At 38.6% G+C, this 25,594-nt stretch overlaps 1 protein-coding gene across 19 annotated transcripts in view; it reads left to right on the top strand.

The window, feature by feature from the left end:
• The window catches only part of rbfox3a (RNA binding fox-1 homolog 3a), a 1,515,582-nt gene that overhangs the window by 952,072 nt on the left and 537,916 nt on the right, over positions 1-25,594 (top strand). For 15 of the 19 annotated variants that reach the window (XM_073026039.1, XM_073026046.1, XM_073026052.1 and 12 more), the window contains one exon: positions 7,069-7,465. The exons of 3 other annotated variants lie outside the window; for them this stretch is intronic. In XM_073026039.1, coding sequence (XP_072882140.1) covers positions 7,448-7,465 — 18 coding nt within the window. In that variant the 5' untranslated portion in view covers positions 7,069-7,447. Of the gene's footprint in view, positions 1-7,068; positions 7,466-9,072; positions 9,130-25,594 lie in introns of all 19 variants that reach the window. One more of the 19 variants, XM_073026061.1, reaches the window with a different exon arrangement.

Below are 25,594 nucleotides of genomic sequence, written 5' to 3' on the forward strand. Positions count from 1 at the left end.
GGCTGGCAGAAGGGAAAGAATGAGAATAAAGGGGGTTTTTTCTGGTTGGCCGCTGGTGACCAGTGATGTTCCACAGTGGTTGGTGTTGGGGCCGCTACTTCTCTCAGTATACGTTAATGATCTGAATGATGGAATTGTGGCCAAGTTTGTGAATGATAGAAAGATAGATAGATGGGCAGGTAGTATTAAGGAAGCAGAGTGCCTGCAGAAGGACTTGGGCAGGTAGTGAGAATGGGCAAAGAGGTGGCAGCTGGAATTCAGCAAAAAGAAGTGTACGATCATCCCCTTTTCTAGAAGGAATAAAGGTATAGACTATTTTCTAAACAGAGAACAGATTCAGAAATCTGAGGTATAAAGTGGATCAAGAGTCCTCAAGCAGGAATTCCTCAAATTTAACTGTAGTTCTAAAAGGGAGCAAGGAAGGCGGGTGCAACGTACCAGTTATTTCAAGAGGACTACATTATAAAAGCAAGGATGTAATGCTGAGACTTTATAAGGCATTCACTAGACAACATTTGGAGAATTGTGAGTAGCTTTGGACCAACTCTCTAAGAAAGGATGTACTGGCATTGGAGGACATTCACAAGAATAATTCCAGGAATGAAAGGGTTAATGTGTGATGATTCTGGGCCTGTACTCACTGAATTTAGAAGATGAAGGGGGATCTCATTGAAACCTACCAAATAATGAAAGGGTAGAGTGGACATGGGGATGATGTTTCCAGTAGTGGGGGAGTCCAGGACCAAAGAGTATGGCCTCCGAATAGAAAGATGTTTCTTGGGAACAAAGTTGAGGATGAGTTTCTTTGGCCAGAGGGTGGTGAATCTGTGGAATTCATTGCCACAGACATCTGTAGAGGCCAAGTCATTGGGTATGTTTAAAATAGAAGTTGATAGGTTCTTGATTAGTGAAGTTACAGGGAGAAGGGTTGAGAGTGAAAATAAATCAGCCATGATCAAATGGTGGAATGGATTCGATGGAATGAATGGCCTAATTCTGCTCCTAAATCTTATGGACTTGATACACATGGACAGCCTCTGAAGACCCTGTGACAGCTCTTATTAAGGTGTTTTTGGTACCTTTTCTCGTATATCCAGGTTATGAAATGAATCCTATTGTTTGTCAAAACTGCAGATGAATGAGGAAAAGATTTACTGTGATGATTCAGACATAAAGTTACTGGTTTACGAACAGTTAGTTTTGCTGAGTGACCGGAGCAGAATACCAATAATTGTACCTGGTCTTAATTTGCAAGGTATTTTTTTTAAAGTACGTAGAATTTATCTTGAAGCAAAGTAACAGTTAATGTTGTGCTGTTGACTTCAGTGCAAGCAAGTACCATATTTTACAAAATTGAAACATTTTATGGTTTAAGAAAATGGGATTCAGTGTAAAAAGAGTTGACAGGCAAAGCAGACAGATGGTGGAACATTTGGAATAGAGGTGTACAGATAGGGCAGAGAGAGAGTAGAGATTAATGGATGTAGAGGCTGAAAATGAGAGAACAGGAGACTTGAAACTGAGACAACCCTTCTCCATTAAAACAAGAGCATTAAAGTGCAGCCTTGTCACTGACTAAATTTAGCTGACCGGAAGCGAAAGCTATAAAATATAAGTTCCATAAAATGGCTTACTACCAGAGGAAAAAGAGGGACATGAACATGCCTATTGAGTGACTGACTCACAGAAAGGATGCCAGGCAGTCCAGCGATGATGAAGTGTGCTTGGCTGGTCAGCGAGTTAATGGTTTATGAGGCTGCTTGTAAACTGCAGCATGTATTAGCCAGGGAATGCCTGTGTGCATTATTAAACAGCATAAATCAGTTTCCACAGGTCCACTGCTGCATAGACTTAATTACTTCAGCTTCTCTGCACTATTTTTGAATAGCTGTTTTACACTGAACAATTCAAATTTACTCTTATCTGCATTTCATATGAATAATAAGAGACAGTTGTGATATCAGTACGATTTTCTTTTTTACTATTGATTAATCTTAACTGATACGCCGTTACTGAGGATTAATGGAGTGATGCGCTTATGATTTTATTCTGTAACATTCTCTCTCACACCCCTGCTGTGGAAATTATGTTGTATGTATGATAAAACGAAAGGGAAGCTCTGTGTTTATTAGTGGTCTGAATCCATGTCAGAAAACCTTGGGCAGATGGCAGAACTGCATGTCGGAGCCGTTTCTGAGGAATTGTGAAGAAACTACATGGTTAAGAGCGGAAATTCAAATTTTATTTTTGAAACTGTAGCAGGAGTAATAGTCAATTCACAAATAAAAGTCTTAATTCTGCAAATTGCCTTGATCCTAATCACTCCATATTGCTGCTTCATGTTCCATGTTGCGTTTTCTGAAAGCATGGAAGGAAGATTAATATTTAAATGAGACAAACAGGTCTGAGAATGTATATTTTCATCACAGTCATTGCTTAGGGAACAGTATGCTGCCTGCAAGTTTAAAACTTCTTGTCGTATGTCAAAATAAAACTCTATATTGCGTCTGTGTGCTCCCCCAGTGCTCAGAAGAACTGTGCCACTGTGAGTTAGAGGATCTCAGGATCAGCTCCTGGTGATACATCCCCTGCGGGCAGTGAAGTGTTGCAATTGGCCTCAGTTCCCTGGGTTCAGAAGGTACACCACTGCACCATTGTGCAGAAGGAGACAGCAATAATTTGGCATTCTGTAGTTTGATCTCTGGGGGCTGGTTCAGAATCTGAGCCACATTGATGACCAGTGCTGTCTATGGGAAGCCATTATTGATATTTAGACATACTGTAGGAGAGCTGGAAATGAGAACTGGAAAATTTCCACTGTGCTGATGAGATGAGAAGGACCTCTAATTTATCTCTGGCTATGGGGTATCTTGCACTGAAAACAGAAAACAATGGAAATATTCAGACAAAGCAGCAACTCTGGTGAGGCAAACTTTGAATGTTTCAGGCCAATAGCCTTTCATCTGAACTAGGAACACTTAGAAATAAAAAGGAAATGGCAAAGAGTGCAGATGCTGGAAATATTTATTTTATTGAGATACAGTGTGGAACAGGCCCTTCTGGCTCATCAAGCCTCATCGCCTAGCAACCCCCAATTTAACCCTAGCCTAATCACAGGACAATTTACAATGACCACCTAACCTATCAACCGTTACCCCTTTGGGATGAAAGCAGAGTACTGGAGGAAACCCACAAGGTCACGGGGGGGGGGGGGGGGTGTGGGTGGGGAACGTACAAATTCCTTACAGACAGCGGTGGGAATTGAACCCAAGTCGCTGGTACTGTAAAGTGTTGGGCTAATCACAATGCTACTAAGCCACCCATGGGGCAATCTATATAATACTCAGCAGGTCAGACAGTATCTGATGGGAAAAGATTCCTGAGGAAGGGTCTTGACCCAAAGCATCAACTGCCCATTTATCTCCGTAGTTAGAAATAAGGCTTTTTTTTTTAGACACAGCAAGAGGAGGAGGAAAGAGGGGAAGAGAAGTTTATAAGACAAGGCTAAAGGCAAGGGAAATCAAGTGACAGAGCGTTGCAATTTGACGTGGATTTTCCCTTTTGCTCCTTTCTTCCCCTTTCTGGTGCCTTATAACACATTCCCATTTCTGATGAGCGGTCGTTGACCTGAAATTTTAACCCTCTTCTTTCTCCACAGATGCTGCCTGAAATGCAGAGCATATCCAGCACTTATGTTTTTTTTTTATTTCAGACATCCAGCAACTGCAGTATTTTGCTCTTATATATCTGGGTTCAGTCTGTGCCAGAATCAGGCATCTCAAATCGGAAGGAATAACATTACCCAGCACATAAGTTTCTCATTGCTTATTCAGATACTAAATTAACTGCTGGCCAGATCTGTTCATAGTGCAAAATAGAAGTTTAATTTCAGAATGATTGGAAATGTCAGGGTAGATCTGCTGGACTTTTTCTCTGAATTCAGTGGCATTTTAAGAGCTTAATCCACTGTTTTTAAATCAACGCAATTGCACAATTTTGGTTTATTTCAAACCTGGCAAAATACATTCTAATTCTGCTTCATAATAGTGAGTGAAAATACTTTGAATATGGTGTGTATTTGGAAAGCTGCGAAGGACATTTTATATTCAATGAATTCAGAATGCATTACAATCTATTTGAATGAAAAGAAATGCCAGTACAAATTTTTCATAAGAGCAGTTCACTGAGCCTTAAAATGGGGAAAAAGATAAATAATTACAAATCATTCTATAAAATTGACTTTCAAGGGACACAGATGGCAAAACATTTAATGAGTGGTATATACTCCACACAAATAAATCAGAAATGATAATCAACTTCTGTCACACACTGATTAATCTAGTTTGTGTCTGGATATATGGATACTTTTCAACAATTAACACTTTAGCTAACACATGATCACAGTACTCTGTGGAGCTTGGGACTCTTCTAAAGTGTCACCACTTCCTTCAACTTTACTTTCACCAGTAAATTACTGCCACTGCTAAAACTGGAGGTATTTGTGATGCACACCACCGCTGGTTCAGAGAGGTCTGTTAAAAAAAAACAGATTGAGATTCATAAAAGGCAATGAATATTGAAATTGAGGAGATGAAGGTTCAGTTTAACCTAACATTCCCATTGGGAATAGATTGGGATCAAATGAAGCACCAGTCTTGGCAGCATATCCAATTGTCTTAGCATCTCATAGGTGGTGCAGAAGAGATTTCCTGGAACAATTCCAAGGATGAAGGATATCTTCCACAGTTCAAGTGGAGATGTTGATCCTCCTGAAGGAGGTATTCAAGATAATGATGTAATTATGGGTTCAGTTAAAAAGGATTTAGTGCATTTTAGTAATAACTAAAAGCTGTTCCCATTAGTGGCAGCTTCAAGCGCCTATGAACACAGCTTCAAAGTGATAGGCGGGGAAGTACAGGGAGCAACAGGGAGGATGTAAATATGAAGGGCTAACTTGATTGAAGGGTGATAAAAATAATCAGTGATTTCAAAGGAGAATTCTAAACCATTTGACAGAAAATTATGGGGCAACAAGGAAAAGGGGGAAGAATAGAAGAGAATTCAAGGAATTGGTATGGATGCAAAGGGCCACATAGCATCCTTCTTAACCAACCAACAGTATGGTTACTTCATACCAACTTAATTGGAAAATACGATAGGATACAATGCAAATAGCATTCTGCCCGACTTTAAAGAGCCCAACAGTTTTTCCCACTTTGTGGTTCAGATCCCCAAGCATAAGATCAAATTTGGCATGAACGTGCTGCCACTGACAACAAGTAGCCTGTTGCCCAGCATCCAGAGGCTCACACCAGAAGAACGGGTATTTGGCCAATGAACTAAGAGTGAAAGATACCTAGGAAACTTAATCTTTTAGGAAAGGGGAGAAGATAATTGGAAAAAAATGAAACCAAAGAAAATTTTTTTCATGTAGTTGGACATCAGCAGTGTTAAGATGAACAAACTAGTCTCAATCCAGAAGGAGTACAATAGACGACTAGCCATTAAATTTATAAAGCGTAGAACTATTAGAACTGTTCAGTCAAAGTCAATCTTAGCAATGGAGAAGTCAGTCGATGTGAGGCCAGATTTCTAGGAAATCAAAATCTATATTTTCTACATTATTCAAAAGTTGAAACGAGCTCAAAGGGAAAAAAAATACGTATTTTTTATTCTAGCACTATCTTGTGCTTCTTTTTACGATTGATCATCTTGCTCTGCTTATGGAGGATGTGCATGTTTAAACATTGATTGTGTGTCACTTGAGAACTTCTACATGTATGAAAAGTGTTGATTTTTATTGCACAATTGACGAAAGTGCTGTGCACACACTGACTCCAATGAGGCAGTTGCTCTGTGACAGGGAACAATCTTTGCAATCCTTTTTGTACAAATTTTCAATTTATTCTAGAGAGTCATGTGCAGCTGTCAACTGTCAAGAGCTAATTCACACGTGTAATTATTGTTTTTATTTTTCCCTTGTGTGAATTATCACCCTCCTGGCAGAGGAAATATTGCTCATTCCCATAAGGAACGGAACAATAAGTGTCACACCCTGCACCGCACGCCCCCAGCCCCCACCGCCTCCTGCAAACTGCACGCAAAAAGAGAGGCTTTTGGGTTTTATTTTGTTGCTGCTCCTGGGAAATTGGAAGCCAGACAATAAACGAAATGCCTCTCGTCAGTGGAGTAGTCTTCTCCTTGTTCATCTGCATGTCATATCACCAGCTTGCTGTAGTGACATTCCAGGTAGCAAGGATCGCTGTACCGACCGACAGGACAAACTTGGTGAACTGCATGATTTGTTCTGTGCTCAGCGGTCACATGCAACCATTTGAATCTTTGCAACCTGCATCTCACCATTGTGCTGCTTTTCAGTCGATGCAATTACATTAGCATTTTCAATAACCTTTGAGAAGCATTAATGTGGTTTAATCCATTTTTCAGAAATGGGATTATTTTACTTTAATTTCACCCCCGCCCCCCCCCCCCCAAGTGAGGTGAAGTTATGCGTGCGGCTGCTTTGAAAATTGCAGCCAGGGAGGGAATTTTACTTTCTCTTCTCATCCCTCTGAGCACGGCCTGAATCTCTCTCGCCTTGGCACTAAATTATTTAAAGTGTTGTTTCCTCAATGCTTGATAAACATGATGTATTTCTGTGATAAAAGGTTCCAAGTAGAAGCATGTGGGTAATTCTAAGGCTGGCCCATTCCTGTGCTGGAATGACGTGAAAAGTGCTGACACAGGTTAAGTGTTCCTGGGAGCAAGCAAGCCAGCTGGTCAAAGCTGCCTCCACCCCAGCTGACCATGTGTGCAGCCTCTCATCTCAAAGCCTTCAGCACAGTGCCTGCATTCTGATTGGGCTGTTTGGAAAGACCGACATTCACAGCCCCATCATTTGAAAGGGACTGCAGTAAAAAGATTACAGGACCACTCAGTTTAACCAGTGCTCTTTATTTTCATCTGTTCCATTTGTGTGAATTTTATTTTACTGCAACAATAATTCCCCCATCCCCCTTTCCCACCCAATTATTCCCCTTCTCACTTTTTTTTTTGCTTTCTTGTTAGTTTGGAAAAACAGCTACACAACCCCGGAATGGCTTAAACTGCTGTAAACTGTCATATGATTTCAGTTTCAACTGAATGATTTAGTTCTACCAATAAGGGACAGCAAAAAAAAACAAGAGCCATACGATCGACTCTGACCACACAAGCTCAGCTGTGAGGAAAAGAAAGGAGACGGTTGCTGCAGATCACAGCTAGTGTAATACTGCTGAGAGAAGAAAGACAAAGAGAGGGAGTGAGAGAGAAGAAAAAAAGAAGAGAAACACCCTACCTTCAGTCAGAGCCAGGGAACACGAGAGAGTGAAAGAGATTCTGGTGGTCGCTGCAGTATACCTGCTGTTTCCCTCCCATTGAAGACACTCTGACAATCCTGGGTTTCGAAATGATGATGTATTTCTGGGTAGGTACACCTTAGAACTGTTATTCCACATTAAGTAGCTCTTAGCCTTGTTCAGATGTCACTGTTAGCTCTGGCAATTTATTGCAGATGTTGAATAACACAGACTATATTAGTTCACAGAAAAAGGGTTAAATGTTGGTAGTTGCCTGCTTTCAACCCATTCACTGGCATTAAAATTTATGTGCAGGATTGAAAACTAAACCTCCTGGATGTCATAATGTGGTTTACGCTTGTTATCATTATATTGTGTGCACTGAAGGAAACTTTGTATTTCTACAGAAAAAGAGCATGCAGTGCAGTAAAACAGAATGCAGTTGAAAGTTGTCAATGAGTGACTGCACGGTTAGAATCTGACCATTAGCCTGAACACGACCGATCAGTGATCTGTTGCTTTGGGAAAAAAAAGAGACAAGGACTATTGAGTGAAGCATTCTTTAAAATGCTACGTTATTTAAATTGTTGAATTGGAAAAGATTCTTTACTGAGATTTAGAAAATACTGCCCGTTTGTGGAAATCTATATTTGGTTTGCAATTTTGGGTTCTGTTAAAGTGTTGAGTTCTGTCTTTTAGCTGTTAGTGTAATGTAGTTGGCTGGTCTGTGAGTATAATCAAATGTATTAGCTCTTGGTTGCTTTCTGCAGGCATTTAAGCAGAGATTCAGTGGAGTGGTGGCTTCTCTGTCCACAACACAATTTCTTGTGTAATTAAAGGGCAATAGGGCAGGTCCAACCCACTGAAACAGGTTAATTCTTTCCCCCTTTTCTTCCAATTCCTGATAAAAGTTTAACCTGTCCCAAAACATGCTCGTCTTTTATTGATAGTATTTATTCACTGCAAAAGTGACGGTTAGGCTACAAGGCTTTGATAAAACTGTGACAGGGCAGGAATTAAAATGCATGATGTTGGTAATGGTGCTTTTTCAATAGAAATGTGACCCTCTGCTGTTCATATACAATTCACTTACAAAACAAAAGGATTAAAACCCTCTTTGGAATGATTGGAATAATGTGTAATACTAGTTCAGTGAGCATTCCAAAAGTGTTTTCATGCTCATAAACTTGACAAGAGTTCTCCTAGAAATACTAAGAATTTGTGGCATAAATAATTCACAGTAAAATAAAAGTTTGTTGGCTATAAAGCTTTTAGTAATTGTAAAAATGTTACTAGAATTTGACTGTTGAAATATTTGTTTGAATTAATTTGAGATTTGAGTTCATGAATAATTTTAAAGTTGGATGTGAAATTGTAGTAGTATCTCACAGTATATCTGTTTGTATTATATTTATGTCATAAGTACTTGTCCAATGCACAGATTGTCAAAATCTATTTCAGACTAGGAATTAATTTGGGAGTAAATGTCCCAATAAAGTCAGCAATGACCTTAAAATTAATCTGAGTCTATAACCCTGTGATGCCAATACAATACTTCCTTGATATATATACATCAAGCCCATTGAGATATGTCTGTCCTGAAGTATTTCACTTTAAGGTTGCTACCTCAACAGGTTTTGGGGTTAAATATTGAACAAGCATTTTGTTTTAATTATAAATGCAGTGTATGATAAGGGTATCAAGGAGACTGTCATGAAAAGTTTTTGTCTTCCAGAATATCTTGCTTACACAGAGTAGTCGGCTGGGAGTGTAAAAAGGATGACACCATGATGTGAGTTCCATAGTATAACTGAAACATTTTGATATAGGTATTTCTATCATTGTAATTGGAGGTGCCCGCAGTGTGTGTTTATGTGTGGGGACATGGATCTGTGCACGCGCCCAAATGTGTGTGCATGTATGTTGGTGGTGAGTTATTTGTCCTCTTCATGCCCATACATTACAAATTCACCTGTGGAAATCCTGCATTGCCTTTCCTCTTTCCCTTGGTACGCAGTGAATACAGTGCCTGCTCTTACTGTGTGAACAGATGTGGGCGCCGCGGTCTTTTTTAACAATAAACAAAATTTTCCAACGGTAATCGAAATTTAAATCTAGCTCCCATCCAAAGTTCCTGTCGCTCTCACCTGTAGACATAAGTGTAATCAAAGCTTTTAGCATCTTAATTACAATTTAAAAGTAAATATTAGGATGAAGAGAATGCTAATTTAATTTAAAAAATTCATTTCAATGTTAGAAATATGGGAAATCCATTTTTTTACTTGTAGCTTTCAAAGTGACTGGAATGCATGTGCATGCAGCAGTAGAGAATTTTTTTTTTGTATTATAATTTTGCCCATCATTGTTTAACAACAAAATTGATTTTTTGTGCATGGATACAATTTGAATGTGATTTTGCAAATGCAATAGTATTTGACTCCAGGGAGTAGAAATTGCCCATGGATTTTATTCTTTAATAATGAAACTCCAACTTCACAGGCATTCAAAAATAGATTTATTCTGAAATCTAACAGATTTTCCATTCGGTTCTCAACATTCATGCTTGGTTCACATTACTTTTCTTTTTTTAAATTGTATTGCTGTTATTATTTTACTTTACTAACCCGTAATGTGGGTTTTGAATTGAATGATTTAGGAATTTTTTTAAAAAAGAGGGATTATTATCCAGTCTGTATAGCACCAGGACATTAAAGTCAAAGCCTGAAGAGGAATATGGTGATGATTTCGATATGTAATTAATGAGAGAGTAACTTAATAAAATGATTGATAAGTTTGAAATATGCTCTAGGTGCTTTCCTTAGCATAGTCACTGGCATACTGTCATGAAATTGTATTTTTATTGCATGAATTGTCAGGTCTTTAAGACTGATATTGTAAAAAAAGCAATCTTTCATTTAACTTCCTAAATAAAAAAAAATAGTAATCAAGCATTTCCATGTAGTCTTTACAGCAAAAGATGCATCCTTAGAGTTTCATGCAAAAGTGACGGTTATAGCAAGAAGTTAATAGAATACTGGCATTACCATCCTCAAAATATTCAGGAACTTCGTGCTGCTCAGGCAGTAATGTAAAGCTTCTTTCTTCAAAAAAAAAACAATGCTGTATGCTATTTCCTTTTTAATCTTTATTTTTCTGAGATCAGAGTGAGTATCTACTGATATTTCAGGTTACAATCCAGGAAATACAGCCAACCAAGCGAAGAAAATCAAAATCAGGAAATACTGTATACTGTGACACAATTCTTGTTTGTTTGGTTCTCTTTGATGGCGTTGTTCTATTTTTCATTTGGAATAAAGTTGTGGATGTCATCATCCTTTTTTTTTGCAGTATTGTGAAGCTCATGCAAAACTAGTCTGGTAGCTGTATGTTAAAGTCCATGTCCCAAACCAGCAATAGATGGTTTAGAAGAGTTAAGTGATTTTTATTTCAGTTATGGGCAGTGCAATGTACTGTTCAGAATCTAACTCCAATCATAAAACAATCCTGCTTTCAGGTCAAATACAAACCTTTAATTTTTGATACAAATAACAAGCATATGAGGAAGTAAATGTAGAATGGACCCACGTGGCATGGGTTAGATATTTTATGTGCAAGTATTGGGAAGGATAATTTTCACTGAGAGCAAGCATATCTTTACCTGTTCTGGAAGTCAGGCGAAGCTACATGGTTGTGCTCAGTCCACATCATAAAATTGCTGATGCTTAGATCTTCAGGTCTGTCATTTCTCCAAAATATTGTGGTCTTGTGATACAAGGTTGCAGGTGTTATGTCTTACTTTTGAATACCTGTCTCATTTTCTTGCTCAGTGGGGCATCCAGCATTCTGCTAGTTCTACAGTCTGACTGGACAACTTCTCGGCATTGTACCACTCCATTCGGTAATCTCTAGGAGTTGTAGTAAAGATATATATGATCCTCTTGGAACACAATATAGTCAATGAATGAGTTAGAGGGAATGAGAGAGGGGAGAGAGAATTGGAATGGAAAACAAAATGCAAGAAAATCAAATACTTGCTGATCCATTCTTTATCTGGAGAATACAAAAACACTGTCAGGGTATGTGCCCTCTTGGTTTTATTCGGATCCATTTATGAACGGCAAGAAACTTCTGATCTGTTGTTTAGGCTCGTGATATAATATGATAATATACACTTCTTTTTTAGAACATTATACCATAATGTTTATAGTTTCCTAAAGTAATCAAAATGCATGTCATAATTCATTTAGCATCGATTATCTGCTGGTTTCTTCATGACACTGGAGTGTGAAATTGTGATTCTGCTGCGAGCTGCAATTTCACAGAGTCTCCGAATGGTAACCTAATAGTACAAATGAGCATTATAACAGCAGAGCTCGGAGCAAGAATGTAATCCCTGTTAACAGTGATAACAGAGTGACCTGTGGAAAGCCTCTAGATAGGATCTGTGTTACTGAAAGCAGAATTTGAGCTGAGGGCACTTGGGGACAAGAGAAGGACTGAGGCAGTTAGATGATAGGAATAGATAAATAACAAACAAGTAGAAATAAGAACTGTGAAAAGCAGGAAAAGGAAGTTGGAAAGGAAATGGGTTTTCTTGGTTATAATCTCTTTCCTCTAATCTGCAAATAAGGAAGAAATTACCCATGCTGCAAGTGGATGAGCATTAGGATAGACAGAATTTAACCATTGATATACCTATTATTGTAATTTTCCCTGTACTGATATCCCTCACTGTACTAGGCACCACTGTGATGGGAAATTGAAAGCCTTTCGGATTTCAACAGTTTGCCACTTAAGTGGAAGTTGGGTTTGTGCGAGAACAATATAGAGTACCTGATGTAAATCGCGAAGACCCACCTCTTCTGCCCTGGTCAAGCATTATCTCTCGAATTGAGAAAAGTTGCTGGATTATGACTTGTGCAGGGACCAGTTTTAAAGCAGCTTACACAGCCATATTCCATGTGAACTGGAAAATAGGTGGATCTCTCCAGTTTCTCTTGATGTGTCATGTAATGGTTCTGCAGATTAGTATGCTGAAGTTCTCCTTCCTTTATTCAAAATTTTGATTTGTGAACTATATCTTTTTTGGTTTTGAACATTAACCGTAGCTTTGGTACTAAAAGTCATGCTGTTGTATAAACTCATTAGAGAGAAGTTAACTATTATTTAATTGAATAATTAATCACTTTCTCTGCTTCATCTTTTATGCTTTTGGGTGCTGCATTAACATCTGTATTTCTGCTTATTACAAATACTTATTTTTCTCTAATTAAGTATTTCAATAAAAAAACTGAAAATGTAGCAAAAGTTAAGGATCAGAAATTCCAAATTTTAGCATTTGACTGAGAATTTCTCACCGATTGCTTAAAGTGCTCCAACACATTGAACAGTTAGTGGTTTCATTGCAAACTCCCTTTCCTTAGGTGCTTGGGGACTTCCTTTGGGTACTGAGCCAAATAAAATGATAGTGGTGCACTTTACGACTTCAAGCACAATTCTTTACTCAAAAGTATTAATGTGGCTTGAAGTGCATTCAGAAATATGAGACGTGAGCCGCTGATAGGATCAGTGAGTTCACTCAGGTTCAATATCGTGTGATTCCCTGGAGATGAGCATTTGTGAACATTAATGAACTGTATGCATTGCTGTATGTCCCTCAGCAGGCAAAATAGAAACGTTTGGACCTATGAGTCGCAATGAAGTTCCTTATGAGGACATTGGGCTATGCGTACTGTATGGCATTGTCTTTAATTTCACGTTTTGGCAAACACAAAAGGCTCTTAAACTCTGCTGGACTTCACAGTGCCAATCATTCATGTAGTATTCATTCAGACATATGCCATTGTACTGCCTGCTCATTGCTTTTTCCGGACCACCAAGCTATGTCTGCCCCTTGCTAGCAAGCTGTGGAGGTTCCATATTCTTCGAAGGAGCTTCCTTTCAGTTGCGACTGCACTGTATAAGTAATGTGCTGGTGTGGGAGAGGATGGCATTTTCGACGTGTTGAGAAAAACAAATGATGACAGGTTTGATTAAAAGTGGCTGTTTCTGTTCTGACTCCATTACCGTTCAGCATGTTAGCGACTGTCACAATGAGATATTTACTCACTGCGGCTAGTAACTACTTGGCAAAGATGCAGCATGGCAGACCAGAGGCAAAAAAGACAAAGTGGAGACTTTTTCCTAGAAGTTTGAATGTATTAATTAGTGAATTCTGACACCAGGTCAAACCTTTGTTCATCCTTGGTTTTCTGGGCTGTCAGTCTACTTTTAAACCCAAAATCTCAGGCAATCTATTTGTGGTTGTTAGTTCAAGTTAGATTTAAATGTATTCCTTTTAAGGTGGCAAGATGAGAATTTTATGACTCCAAAACAGATATGGCATGGCAAATATGATTTGAAAGTCTTGGCAATAGTAGCAAACCTACTATTGTCTTGAGCTGTGCAGTTGAGGTAGATTTAAGTTCTCTATGATTCTCACTGGGACATTCCAGTCAGATGGGACCCAGGTGTGATTTCTAATGAGACACAAATTTCCCAATTTCACTCAGGATGGCAATTATGTGTTTTAATTGGAATCAGTGCCATTAGAGTAGGAAACATGGCAATTAAACAGGGTTTTACTTTTCACTGCATCAGAAAGTCCAAAAGGACATGTTTTCCAGGAGAGGACAGGCTCAAACAAATCAATCAAGGCATTCATGGTCCATTACTGTCCCAAACCTTGCTTCAAAGACTATTACACAGAAAATGGCCAACGACTGCTGACATACACAACTATGACACTGAACGATCGGCTGATTTTAGAACAGGACGACAGCGAGGGTAAAGAAATCCAAAGAAAGGTAGCAGCAGCTGTCTTTACTTAGTCTCCAAAGTAATTTGCATTTTTTGAGGTTTTCAGTTTCACTCACTCCTCCACTACTCCAGAACTCTTCTACATTATGCAATGATATTTCCGGATTGTAAGTGTATGTCTTTGCTCTTTTAATAATTCCAATATAGGCTACATTTTAACAATTAGAGACCCCTTAATTTGCACCTATTCTTTGGCATTGTCTGAACTATTTTGTGTTAACAAGTAAGGCTCAATGAGCACAGTGCATATTATATTAAGCAATGAACAATGTGAAAAAGATACCATAGCCACGTGAAGACATGTGTCTGGGATAGGATTAAAAATAGTTTTTGACTGAATTTTAGAATTAAGTCAGAGGTTGAAAACTCAGGCTCATTCTACAGATTTATTGCTGAACTTTCTGTTTGGAGCAGCTCAGCAAGTATTTTTACTCTCGTTGCTTGAGAATTACTGCGTTTACATTGTGGAATGTAGCTGAGAATTGCGATATTTGCCCCATGGTGACAGCAGGGAAGCCAGGGTTGAGCTGATAATCTGTGCTGCCAGTGGCACCTTATTTATGTTCCAGTGTTGACAGAAGGGTCACTGTTCCCTCCAGTAGCAGCACAGTCATATAAACATTGCTGATTTTAGCTGGTTACGAACTAAATTGCGGAGAGAATTCTCTGCCGTCAATAGAAATGAAACTTCCATGAATTTACAACTTGCAAAGTGAACACATTCCATTCTGACTGGGTCCCGTAATGGAGTTGAATTTTTCCCAGCATTTAGTTAAAATGTCTCAGGATGCCTAACACTGCAGAATGAAGGGAGATAAACCTATTGGCCCAATATTTGGTGCAATTCTGTCTACAGCTAGTAGCAGGAATATTAAGTAACTGCATCACAGACTGGCAGTGTTCTGCCTGTAATTTGCTTAAAAGTCTAGCTAACAGCATTAAAAATTGGGATGGGTCTTTAAAATTATTACCATTTTGAACACATGGGAATTATACCATGTAATACACAATCTCTGATGAACAAAAAAAGTTGTTGCCCTCCGTATGGAAATCGTTAAATCAATACTTTGTGTCCATCTTCTGAGATGCCATGCTGTGAGTTTATTACACTCTAGTGTTCTGCATTCAACACACAGGGGTTACACACTTGATCTGTTGCAGCCAGGTGGGAGAAATGAGGTTTGTGTGTAGGGGTTCATTTCATTTAACTGTTTGGATTTTAGCAGCGCGACTTTGCTTCTTTTAATCTCCCACAGTCCGCACCAATTACATTCCATAAACCATGTCTGCTCTCCTAAATCCTTCTCCAATATTAACTTTGGAGTAATAGGATAAAAACAGCGCTTACAACATAATAAACACACAAATGTAGTGCATCCATGTCAATCTTGCACAAGGATATTGTTTATTCCTTTCAATTTGAGGTTAATGAATTTTCAGAAAAAATGGAATGTTATTGTTGTGAGTTTTTTCCCCTCAGTATTATAGTCTATTTTAAACATTTCTAAACCCCTTAATAACTTTGAATCTGACTCAGAAACAGTTTTTTTTTAATCAGATGGGCAACCTTATGACCAGAGATTTTGCAGAGCTCCCAGATTGTTGGGAGCCCTAGGGATTACAGCAATTTTCTATTCTCCATTCTGAGCTTTGTTCCTGAAATGAATTTGCCATCTTGAGTTGGAGGGTGAGAGAAGCTAAGAGATCACGATGGAACTCTTTCCTTACAAAGAGCCCTCCACCGGAATTGTAAAATGTCTCAAGTGAGAGTTCCTATTATACAATTGTTAAATGGGATATTGAGCCTATCTTAATGTGTTTGTTCCATTCATTTTTGAAAGCTGAATCTCTTTCCCTCAATCCGTTCCAGCCCATTGAGTACAAGAGTTGGAGTGAAATGTTACAATTGTACACAATGCTAGTTAAACCACACTTACAGTATTGTGAAGCCCATTGATAGACTAGGTAGTTATGGTTTTCATACTGAGAAAATTGAATCTAAGATTAGACAGCATAGGCTTAAGGTGAATAGGGTAATTTTTAATGGGGAACTGTGAAGTAGGTTTTTCATACAGAGATAGCTGTATTAGTCATTCGCTTAACATGGTTAAACACGGCTTTCAATGAGAGGCCATCTTTACTGAGGAGTTGCCTCACTTTATCCAAGCATCCATTGTTTGCAAATTTGAAAGCAACTTGATCTCTGAAGATCAAAATGCAAGAAAAGTGAGATAGCAATTTTTTAAAAAAGGAACACGGGGCAAAAAAAAAGAAACAGTCTTTTACATGGACATCCCTGGGTGTTCAGTGACACAGTTTGCCAAAAGTAAGCCCCAAGTGCAAGCCTGTATTAGCAGCATTGAAGCGGAACAAACCTTCTGGAAAACCGGACAGACCAGATTGGAGGGACCATTTTTCCTGAAGTGAAGAAGGCTGAGGAATAATCTTATTGTGGTTTAGAAATCTATGCTTATAAATCTATCGATAGAGTAGATAAGCAGAGTGTTCTTACCAGGATAGAAGAGTCTAAAACTAGAGGGCATAGGTTTAAAGTGAGAAAGAGGATCTGAGGGGTAGGTTTTTCACACGGAAGGTGCTGATTAAATTGAACAAATTTCCAGAGAAGATGGTAGAGATAGACGTAAATACAATGTTTAAAAGACATTTGGACAGGTTCATGGACAGGAAATGTTTAGACAGATGCAGGTAAATGGATTAATGAATAATGGTAAATATGTGAATAATGGTAAAGTTAGACCAGGGGTTCCCAACCATTTTTATGCCATGGACCCCTATCATTAACTGAAGGGTCTGTGGACCGTGGAGCCCAGGTTGAGAACCCCTGAGTTAGACAGAAGACCCTAGTTCCTTGCCTTTGAATTGGTGAATCTATCAAAGGACACTATGGATGGATAATAAATGCTGATATGGGGAGAATCATCCAAATTCTGTGAACAAATCTAAAAGATGTTATTCCCTCAATCTCTCAAGCTTTTCAATGACATTGGAAGCATACATTCAATGTTATTTTTCCATGCAGGATGGTTTTATAAGAAACTCTACAGCTGAGATCTTACTCCTCCAGCCATAGAGTCTACATTATGAATCATAATGTAGCTTTATTGATATTTCTTCTGGGTGACTGAGGCATAATCAAAAAGTAAAATGGCTTAAAAATTTTGAATGATGTTTATTTTTTTCTGAACTAGGTAAATTAAAATGATAACTATTTTAAACCAAATGAAAGTCTTCTTCAAAATGATTAACAGTAGTTAATCTGTAGTTACGCAAAATACAGACCTTAGTGAAGATTGTTGTGATATTACTGTGTTTACATTCTAGAAATTATGGTATCGTTCAAGAGTTTCTGATATGTGACCTTCAAGTTAGTTCTGAAGCAGTATTTAAGCTATTTTCAAACCATTCATTATCAAATAATTATATATTAAGATGAGGACTTCACAGGCAAAGATGATTTTCTTTTCCTCATTGTCCCTGAGTTAAGAATCAAACATTATCGTAGATTTGGAGTCACACATTAGCTAGACCAGATCAGGGAGTGTATAGGTTAGGAGCTTGGTGAGAATTCACAGTGAGTGGTTGAGTTATTAATTCTGGAATGCTCAAGAAGCTAGAACTGGAGGAGAGCTGATACCGTTCAGTGATGTGGAGTTTGTAGAGACAGGGTGGAGTGTAATCAGTGAGGATTTGAAAACACAGGTGCTGCAAAATTTAAAATAATGACGTTGCTTACTCAAATGTCAGCCCCATGTGTTAGGGGAATGCTGACTTCTGGGACACAGGCAGCAGAGATTTTGATAACCTGAACCTAATGAAACGAATGGAAGGAAATGAAGATAAATAAATTATCGTTGCACACAAAATGTCAGTGAAGCTAACATGATTGCACAGAGAGTTCACAATGGGCTAGTGTGATAGGTATAGAATTCTGCTAATGAGTTCTGTTCTGAAAGTGGGCTGTCAGGGGCAGAAATTCCAGAAGGACATACATGATGGAGGACATTTTTTAAAAAATGACTAAAGAGGTTTTATATATATATATATATGTGTGTGTGTCTATATAACACTGAAATTTCCCTAGAACACTGAAATCTGACATAGATCTTACTTCACATGGCAGTGAAAATCATAGGGCATCTTGAGTCATTGTATCAAAAGGATCGCTCAACCATGGTTCCTGTCATATTGGACAGAAAGTTTGATGCAGTTGCTATGTGTAAAGAGAATAAAATATTCAATCTGCCTGTGTTGTCACCTCTAATACTGAAAGAAGGATCAAAACAATTTTAACTCAAGCATTAGTGCTTCCCAGAACTTTGTTCGTGATATCAGATATGTTGCAATTTTATTTAATTTGTTTCTGATACATCTGGCAAAATCCAGAAAAAAAGAAATTTAATCAAATTGTGGGAGGAATGGTGTAATGGATATTTGAGTGGTGAAAAAGCTGATTTCCTGTTTAAGTGGGATATTTTTATACTTCTTCTTTCTGGAATTTTAAATGATTCTATTGCAGGCTTGTCTTCAGTTTGACATGTTTGAAACCTGAATCCAGTTTAAGACTATATTGTTGTGACTTTTTTCGTGGATTCTTATATATTATTGCTTAGTTTCAACTTCCACTGTGTAACACACCTGATCCAAGTGACTGATGGGGGAACTGTATTGAGATACCTGGCAAGGCTGCCATAATTGTTGTAGAAGTATTTCGAAGATCCGATCTACTTCCACTCCTGCTTTGCATATTCCACCAAGCAACTGCGTCCAAGATTCGGATCACAGTTACTAAAAGTACCGTGGTAAAGTAACGGTTAGTGCAATGCTATTAGAGGTTGGGGGTGTCTGAGTTTGGCGTTCAATTCTGACATCTTATATAAGGAGTTTGTACATCCTCCCCATCCACGTGTGCATTTCATCTGGCGCTCTAAAGAAGTATCATTTAGTAGGTTAATTGGTCATTGTAAATTATCCTGTGATTAGGGTAGGGTTAAATCAGTGGGTGGCTGGGCGGTGTGGCTTGTTGGGTCAAAAGGGCCTGTTCCACGCTGTATTTCCAAATAACATAAATAAATAAATATATTTTTTAAATCATCCTATGCCCAGTGACCATTTCCACATTCCCTGAGATACTTTGCTGTGAAGAGTACAGCCAACAACCTGAACCTTCAACTCACAAAAAGTTAAGTGCCGTATGCACAGTAGATCAACTATGAGACCAGATTTAAAGGGTTCCCATTGTTAAATTGACATACTTTTCTTTGCTGTTATTGCTCAGAATATTCCAAACAATGTTGCTGGGTGTCGCTTTACCCACTGGAGACGTTTCATTTACAGTACATTGCAGTTCAGCTGTACACTGCATTGCCTATCAGCCCTTGCCTAGTAATAGCGTCGGGACACTGCTGATACAGGAATCAAACAATTCAGGATAAATAAATAAAATGTAACAATTATTTCAGCTAGCCTTTCTACAAGTTTCCTCATTTTTGCGGAGCTTCCCATGATTGGTTACTCAGACTCCACACTGCATCCACAGAACGTATTGAAAGGAGGTAAATTCCAACTTCTAGGCAGACAAATTTATTTTACAACATCTAGCTCAAAATGTAAGAGTGCACGCCAACGTAATGCAGTGGGAACAAATAGTTTAAAGTAATGAACAGTATAATGATTGCTCTGAACACTAACATTGTGCAGTGCAGACAAGCAGTTTACAGTAATAAACAAAACAATGATCGCTCTAAACAATCTCCCCTAATACATTGGTCTAGAAATTCACTGACACGACTCCAAAGGGAGGTCGTAGTTGGGATTCCCTGTGAGAGATGCACTGAAGCTGTGAAGTTGAAAATTGCTTAAGTAAGACTGGAGCAAAATTCTCTTAACTTTTGTTGGGAAATCAGCTACTGACAGTTCAGTGAGATTTTAGAATATTTTTGCACTTTTTTCCAACAAAAAAATTGTTATGGTAGTGTAATACCCAAATTATATAACCTCATAGGTCTGTAAAAGAACTGTTTTTCTTTACTGATATAACAATCAATTTGTTGTGCTGGGTTGTATTCAAACAATAATCTATCAATAGTGTTTAACTTTTCTTATATCTACATTATATCTTCTTATTACATCTAAGCCAATGCTGACATTGCAGACGTGATAACCAGTTGTAACCACTGAGTTATATTCCTCATAATTTTAAACAACTCCATGAAATCATTCTTTTTATGCCATCTATTGTAATAAGCTAGTATTTGAATGAGCACATTGCTTCACACTAGGCAACTTCTAAAGGTGCATGAGGAGACCTGTTGGGCACACCACGTGGATTATTTGCCCTATACCCGACTTCCAGTCAGACATGAGAACAGATTATCAGATGGACAGAGGAAAAAGATTCAAAGCTTCTGAAAAGTCTCCTTGAAAATTTGTAGTATTCCCATGAGCTCATGGGAATTCTTGGATCGTGACTGCTCAGAAGGACTTTTCACAAACACAAGAAATTCTGCAGATGCTGGAAATCCAGAGCAACAGACACATAATGCTAAAGGAACTCAGAAGGTTAGGCAGTATCTATAAGTTAAAAGTTAAACTCTGCCCCGAGCCTTATAGGCTCATCAGGGCAGTGCTTATGCCAGTTTCCGTGGCGTGAAGCGACTGAGAGTACAAGACTCCCCCCCCCCCCCCCACCGATAGGACACCAGTCTATCACATGGTTATGTGATGCAGCCTTATCGGTTATCGGTTAACCCACAGCATTTTGTTGGTACCCATTTTCAGCTGGGTGGACTGGAGCAATGTGTGGTTAAGTGCCTTGCTGAAGGACACACGCTGCCTCGGCTCAGGCTCGAACTCACGACCTTCAGATCGCTAGTCCAATGCCTTAACCACTTGGCCACGCACGACAGGCAGCATCTATAGAAATGAATAAACAATTGTTATTTCAAACCGAGACACTTCTTCAGGACTGGGAAGGAAAGGGGAAGATGCCAGAATAAAAAGAGGGGAGAGGGGAAGGTGTACTATCTAGAAGGGGATGGGTGAAGCCAGGTGAGTGGGAAAGGTAAAGGCTGGAGAGGAAGGAATCTAATAGGAGAGCAAAGTGGAGCATAGGAGAAAAGGAAGCTGGAGGGGCACCAGAGTGAGCTGATTGGCAGGTGAGGAGAATAGGTAAGAAGCTAGAGTGGGCAATAGAAGAATAGGGGGAGGGAAAGTATCCAGAAGGAGAAATTGTTGTTCATGCCATCAGGTTAAAGGCTACCTAAACAGTATATGCTGTGTTGCTCCTCCACCCTGAGAGTGGCCTCATCATGGCAAAAGAGAAGGCCACTGACCAACATGTTGCAACAGGAATGAGGATAGGAATTAGAATGGTTGGCCGCTGGGGAATTCTGCTTTTGGCAATGGAGTGGAAGTAATTGACAAAGCCATTCCCCCAATTTATGTCAGGTCTCATCCACGTAGGGAAGGCTGCATTGGGAGCACTGGATACAATAGAAGATTCCAACGGATTCATAGGTGAAGTGTTGTCTCAACTAGAAGGACTGTTTGGGGCCTTGAGTAGAGGTAAGAAAGGTGGTGAATGGGCCAGTGTAGCTTTTCTGTCGCTTGACAGGAGGAGATTAGTGGGGGGGGGGGGTGTGGGGTCAAATGGACAAGAACATCACAGAGGTAGTGATCTCTTCAGAAATCACAGAGTGAGGTGGGGGGGGGGTAAAGATTTGTTTGGCTGTAGGATCCTGTTGAAGATGGCATTGAAGGATTTTTTACAATGGGATTGACAACATTAAATCCATTCATCAGGAACGCATAGAAGACCAGCATAAACAACAGAAGGAGCACACAAGTTCACAAACTACTGACCTAGTCATCTGGCCAGGCATCTCCTGCCACATCTGTGGAAAGGTACACTTGTCCCACAGTAGATTTTCAATTGCCTCATAACCCACAAAACTAAGATGCAAGCAAGTTATCTAAGGCACAAACTAGTTTAGCTGTGCATGAGGTGATTATATGTTTGCCTAACTTGCAAAAAATGACTATTTTTTAAAGCATTGAAAATATTTAATTGGGCATAAAACATTTGATTGCCTCGAGGACGTGAAAAATATTGTAAAATAACAGATCTTTTCCTTATTTCATTGCTTCCTGATGTGAATTTTCACAAACCATAGTTCATAGATGGCCTACTATAGATTTGAATTTTGAATTCCCCAGATGTAATGTCAGCATAGTAAGAAAAGGAAATTTTTTTTTTGGTCAGGCAATGAAATACGGTATGTCATTTCCTATTGATGTGTTTCCGCTGATTTTGGAGTCAGCAGCACAATGGTGGCAATTGGCACTGATCTCCTGGAAAGATAACCTTGAATACCTAGCAAAGTTTCTGACATGGCATTTTCTGATGTTGATTATTTTCATATATTAGTTTTAGGAAATCCCTGATCACTTGTAAAATTTCTCATTGATATTGAATTAACAAATAAAAAGTATAATTTTAAATAAATATTCAGATTTTTTGCAGACTTCAACCCAACAACAGAAACATATGCATATGATTATTATAAAACTAACTTAAAAAGTGAAAGCAAAAACATATTTTATTATTATTATAACTAGTTGTGGAAATTCAAAATGATATTTTAAGTCCATAAGGCATAGGAGCAGAATTAGGCCATTTCGCCCATTGAGACGGCTCCACCATTTCATCATGGCTGATCCAGTTTTCCTCTCAGCCCCAATCTTCCGCCTTCTCCCATATCCTTTCATGCTTTGACTAATCAAGAATTTGTCAACCTCTGCTTTAAATATACATACAACGCACACAAAATGCTGCTTGGCCTGCTGTGTTCCACTAGCATTTTGTGTGTGTTATTTGAACTTCCAGCATCTGCAGATTTCCTCATGTTTGCTCTTTAAACATACATACAGACTTTGCCTCCACAGCTGCCTGTGGCAATGAATTCCACAGATTCACCACCCTCTGGATAAAGAAATTTCTCCTCAAAGGTTCACAGGTACAATTTAATGTCAGAGAAATGTGTACAATAGACATCCTGAAATGCTTTTTCTATGTAACCATCCACGAAAACAGAGGAGTGCCCCAAAGAATGAACGACAGTTAAATGTTGGAACCCCAGGGTTCCCCTCATCTCCAATCTAAAAGAGCGTCCCTCTATTCTGAGACTGTGTTCTCTGGTCTTAGACTCTCCCACCATAGGAAATATTCTCTCCACATCCACTGCCAATTGCCACCATATTATTATCCAGACACATAAAATCAACATTTCAAGACCAGAAATTTTAAATTATTAATTTAATTTCAGTATATCTGTGCACTTGTAATGCTACTGTGAACTGTAATTTCCTTTGGGTTCAATAAAGTATCTATCTATCTATCTATATTATCAAAATCTCAGTCGCATCTGACCCAGCAAAACATAGCACCTTCATTTTTTTTTAAACAGTGAAATTTTTCTGTGAGTACACAAAGTTCTCCTCAATTCACAGATTTCTGTCGAATACCCTGGAGAAAGCTTCAGAAACAGCCTCTCTAGAGGACTGGGTGATCACTGGCTGACGATTCTGGATTTCTGTATTTAGTTGTGTTTGTATGTAGTCCAGAGGTCCCTGTCTGATTTTGTCTATGGTAATGATGAATGCCGCTAGCACTACTGCTGTTCATCATTGCAAGGAACTCAAAAGTGTTGGAGGAACTCAGCAGATCAGTCATCATTTATGGAGAGGAATAAACAGTTGATATTCAGGCTGAGACCCTTAAGTGGGACAGATGCTGAGATTCTCCAGTACTTTGCTCTGTAAAGTGTCCAGCATCTGCAGAAATACACGTGTTTATGATTCCTCTTAGCAAATCTTATGCCGTTAATCATTGTACATAAAACTACAAGGGAGAAATGATAATTAGAGATAAATTCTCTGAATGACCAAACCAGTTCTAAATCTGATCCTTAAGATATGTCTCTTATGTCAATACATTTTTAAAAATACTTTTTTATACATTTATTATTTAAACAAAAATGCCAATAAGAACACGATTTCCTCTATCTTTGCCTGGTCGGTCACGAACACTAAAGTTCAAAGTAAATTTATTATAAGAGTACATATATGTTACCATTTACAACCCTGAGATTCATTTTTGTGGGCATAATCAATAAATCCATAATAGAATAATAACCATTATAGAATCAATGAAAGACCACGTCAACTTGGGTGTTCAACCAGTGTGCAAAAGACACAAATTGTGCAAATGTAAAAAGAAAGAAATGGTAATAATAAATAAGTAAGCAATAAATATCGAGAACATGTGATGAAGAGCCCTTGAAAGTGAGTCCATTGTTTATGGGAACATTTCAGTGATGAGGTAAACCTGATTGAAGTTATCCCCTTTGGTTCAAGAGCCTGATGGTTGACAGGTAATAACTATTGCTGAACCTGGTAGTGTGAGACTTGAGGCTCCTGCACCTTCTTCTTGGCAGCAACAAGAAGAGAGCATGTCCTGGTTGGTGGAGGCCCCTGATCATGGATTCTGCTTTCCTGCAACAGCCCTTCATCTCACTGTGCTCAATGGTAGGGAGGGTTTTACCCACTCATATCCACTACATTTCGTAGAATTTTCTGTTCAAGGGAATTGGTGTTTCCATACCCGGCTGTGATGCAGCCAATCAATTTATTCTCCACCACACATCTACAGAAGATTGTCAAAGTTTTAGATGTCATGCCAAAGTTTTGCAAACTCCTAAGGAAGTAGAGGTGTGGAGGCTTAGTACTGGTATTATTGGCATATGGCAGAATTTTTGTACCATTTCTTTTGAATATTCTATTCCTGTCCTACTTATGAGTTGCTTTAAGAAACAATTTTTTGTCAGCTTCCAATCACACGCTCAAGAAGATCATAATGATAAATCAAAACACCAGAACATCATTTATGAGGATTGACTATTCCACCCATTGTTGGTCTGAGTTCAGCCGTCATTGTTCAAGTTGTAAAATATAAAAGCAAAGTATCTGATAACATTTGTAATATTTTAGACCAGCCAGTGCATGTTCAGAAAGGAGAAATAGAAAATAAATTTAAAATGTTAAATCTCCACCACAGTTTAACCTGAAGAAGCTTACATTTGTGAATTAGTGAATTTCCAATCTCATAAATCTTGCATTGTATTAATTAATACATGCTACATGTATTGAAAGGTTACTTACATTTGAAAAGATTCTGGTGTTTATTTCCACCATTCTAACCTGGCAGCTTCACACCTCACAGCATCTCAAAGGCAAGGCAGGCAGTGACAATTCTCTCCCACCAACGTAATGGTCAATCATCCTAAATTCTAACACTTTTAGATAACTGCATTTGGCAATAA

This window comes from Hemitrygon akajei, chromosome 22 (assembly GCF_048418815.1).
Source record: "Hemitrygon akajei chromosome 22, sHemAka1.3, whole genome shotgun sequence".
NCBI lineage: Eukaryota > Metazoa > Chordata > Chondrichthyes > Myliobatiformes > Dasyatidae > Hemitrygon > Hemitrygon akajei.